This window comes from Cynoglossus semilaevis, chromosome Z, assembly GCF_000523025.1.
Source record: "Cynoglossus semilaevis isolate Cse_v1.0 chromosome Z, Cse_v1.0, whole genome shotgun sequence".
Lineage (NCBI taxonomy): Eukaryota > Metazoa > Chordata > Actinopteri > Pleuronectiformes > Cynoglossidae > Cynoglossus > Cynoglossus semilaevis.
This window is the reverse complement of record NC_024328.1, coordinates 16,946,677-16,949,203: the sequence shown is the minus strand read 5'-3', so window position 1 is coordinate 16,949,203 and position 2,527 is coordinate 16,946,677. Positions and strand designations below refer to the sequence as shown.

The following is a 2,527-nucleotide window of genomic DNA, read 5'->3' as shown; positions in this document are numbered from 1 at the left end:
CCCATATATGGACACATGTGCAAGCGCTGCCCTTCATCACTATAAGTGGATTTAATGGGTCACTTAAGATTAGAGTCCACAGTAGGTGAGAAAAAAAAAGGATTTGGTTGAGCCTCTAAATGCTCACTTTAGTTACATTAATCATTCCTTCACCTGCTCCTTCCCACCATAACACAACTCCCATTACATTTTCTGCCTGAATACCACTAAATTTGGCCTCAACCAAACTGAAAGCCAAAATAGTTAATCTCAATGGCTCCAAAACCTAAAACAAACAGTCCCGAATCATGGCTGCTTAAAGACATTTCCTTCCTCTCTTTAAGCATGAATTGTTGTTATTGTACAGTTTTGGTGTTTTATGACTTTGTTTTATGAATTTTCCTATGTGGGCTGTTGAGATGCTGGGTATGCCTGGTTGGAGCACTCATGGTATAGTATGTAGAATGCAGGGTAAAGACATCATCAACACGCCCACTTCACAGACTGTGCACTACAGGGAGCTGGAAAAATTCTGTTAAACGTCTGCTTCCGTGGATGTGAATATTGGGTGGGAAAGAAAATTAAATAATGAATTCAAATTGAAGAACTTCCAAACAGGGCCGATCAGATAATTCTAGTAGCCATTTAATGAGCAACAAAAATATTTAAACATGATGTAGGCTGAGGTTTTCATTTCATGTAATGCAGATTATTGAAATTCAAACATTTCTAGAAAGAAAAAATGCAAAAAAATAAAAAACTCTTAACAACTTTTGCATTACACTAAAGAGATTAAGGAAAAATCACTGCATGTAAAGGAATAGAGCAGAAACTGCTGCTGAATGTGTGCTGCATTAATAATGACCACGGTTACAGCTATAATGATAATGGCTTCACATTACATATCACATATCACATATCACATATCAGATGACACAAGACCATGGCCGGGTCATCTTGAAATTAGAGCTGTTTACTGAGCTTTTGCTTCAACCATGTTTACATAAACACTAAAATAATGCAGAGTGGGCATTGATTGTGTTGCCAGGTCAGTGTTCTTGTCTTACCCTGGAGATGCTCAGGGGCAGGTTAAAGTCCTTTCCTCCTTGCAGCCTGAAGCCCCAGGGCGCAGAGCCTGTAAGGGTGATGCTGTAGTGGCCACTCATGGTCTCCTTGATAATATCAAATGTACTTGGTGCTGATGTCACAGGTGATCAGGCAATCGATGATGTTACGGACTTTTGGCGATGTGTGAGTTGCTTGTAATCGTTTGCCCTTAGGATTGTTTTCAAAGACCTGTAAAAAAAAAAGTAAAGAAACTAGATAGTAATCTATTGTGGCATGAAAGATTTTTGCTTTTGCTTTTTTGTATTTTTTACATTAAAAATGTTGGTAGTTTTCCTATTGGTTTGCATGATTTGTGACACAGTAAGACAGTAAGTAAGAAGTATGTATGTGCCCAGGAGAAGCCCCGTACAACAGACACATAGACCACTACTATTATTGTAATTACATCACATTTCCTATTATTAAGTGCTATTATGGAAAGGCTGTACCTGTTCAATGGAAATTCCAGAGAGGGAGATATTCCTTAACAGGAAGGTAGACAATGTTATCCCCCAGTTTCCCTTGGACTATCCTCTTCCCAGCAAACACACTGTGTGTGGGTGTGAGGCATACAATGCTCTTATATAGCAGCTAATGACAGAGGGGAGGGAAAATGTGGAGGAGGGGAGAGAAAAAGAGGGAGGAGAAAGGCAGAAGGATGGGAGGAGAGGGGGAGGGGCTAGAGGAGGGCCATCACACATGGGTGGAGTGTGTGTGGAGAACAGGATAGGAGGTGAAATGAAGAAGATGATATGGAGGCTGAGATTAGGGGATGGGAGGAGTTAACGGTAGGAGGAGACACAGTAAATTGGGGAGGTTGGGGGAAGGTTACAGGGGAGATTAATGTGTAGCAGTGCTCCACGGTTGCTAAATGGTGAGAGGGGGGCTTAGAAGAGAGAAGTGGAGTGGAGTGAAGGGTGGGAGGGTGGCAAAGGAAAGGAGAGGGGATGTTTTATCTTTCATCTAGATATTTTGGGAACATGGGCTCAGTGGTGCAAGCTGCTTGATCTGTGGTGGAACCAGCCATAACTAGATCATGACCCAAGCACACATCACTGCTAATGCTTGAATTAAAAGGTCTCTCAAAGGTCAGAAAGGATGGACATAGCATGGACACGTCCAGGATCATCCTGTTGCCTGAAATCTTAGACCCGAAGTTTGGCTTGGAGAATATAGTTTCCTTCAGAGCCACACAGAGGCACATCAGTTAGCAGTGATGCCTTACGTCAAGAATAGACTAAATGTTATTCCTACATTTGCTTTGCTTTTTTCACATTCTGTCTGCTTCTTATTACTTAACATTTAGATTCATATCTGAAATAGTGGTCTAAAAATGTCGGTAGTTTTCCTATTGGTTGGCATGATTTTTCCACTGTAGTAAATTAATACACAGTAGTACAGTAGGACTGTATGTATCTGCCCAGGAGAAGCCCCCACAACA

The 2,527-nt window shown here is 41.2% G+C and overlaps 1 protein-coding gene across 1 annotated transcript in view; it reads right to left on the bottom strand.

Annotated features, from left to right (window-relative positions):
* LOC103398160 (PDZ and LIM domain protein 5-like) overlaps positions 1-1,667 on the bottom strand; it is a 61,877-nt gene extending 60,210 nt beyond the window's left edge. The window contains exons 1-2 of the mRNA XM_025053253.1: positions 1,536-1,667; positions 1,047-1,275 (exon numbers count right to left, since the gene is read on the bottom strand). Of these exons, the coding sequence (XP_024909021.1) occupies positions 1,047-1,145 (99 nt within the window). The 5' untranslated portion in view covers positions 1,146-1,275; positions 1,536-1,667. The remainder of the gene's footprint in view (positions 1-1,046; positions 1,276-1,535) is intronic.
* Between the last annotated feature and the right edge of the window lie 860 nt (positions 1,668-2,527).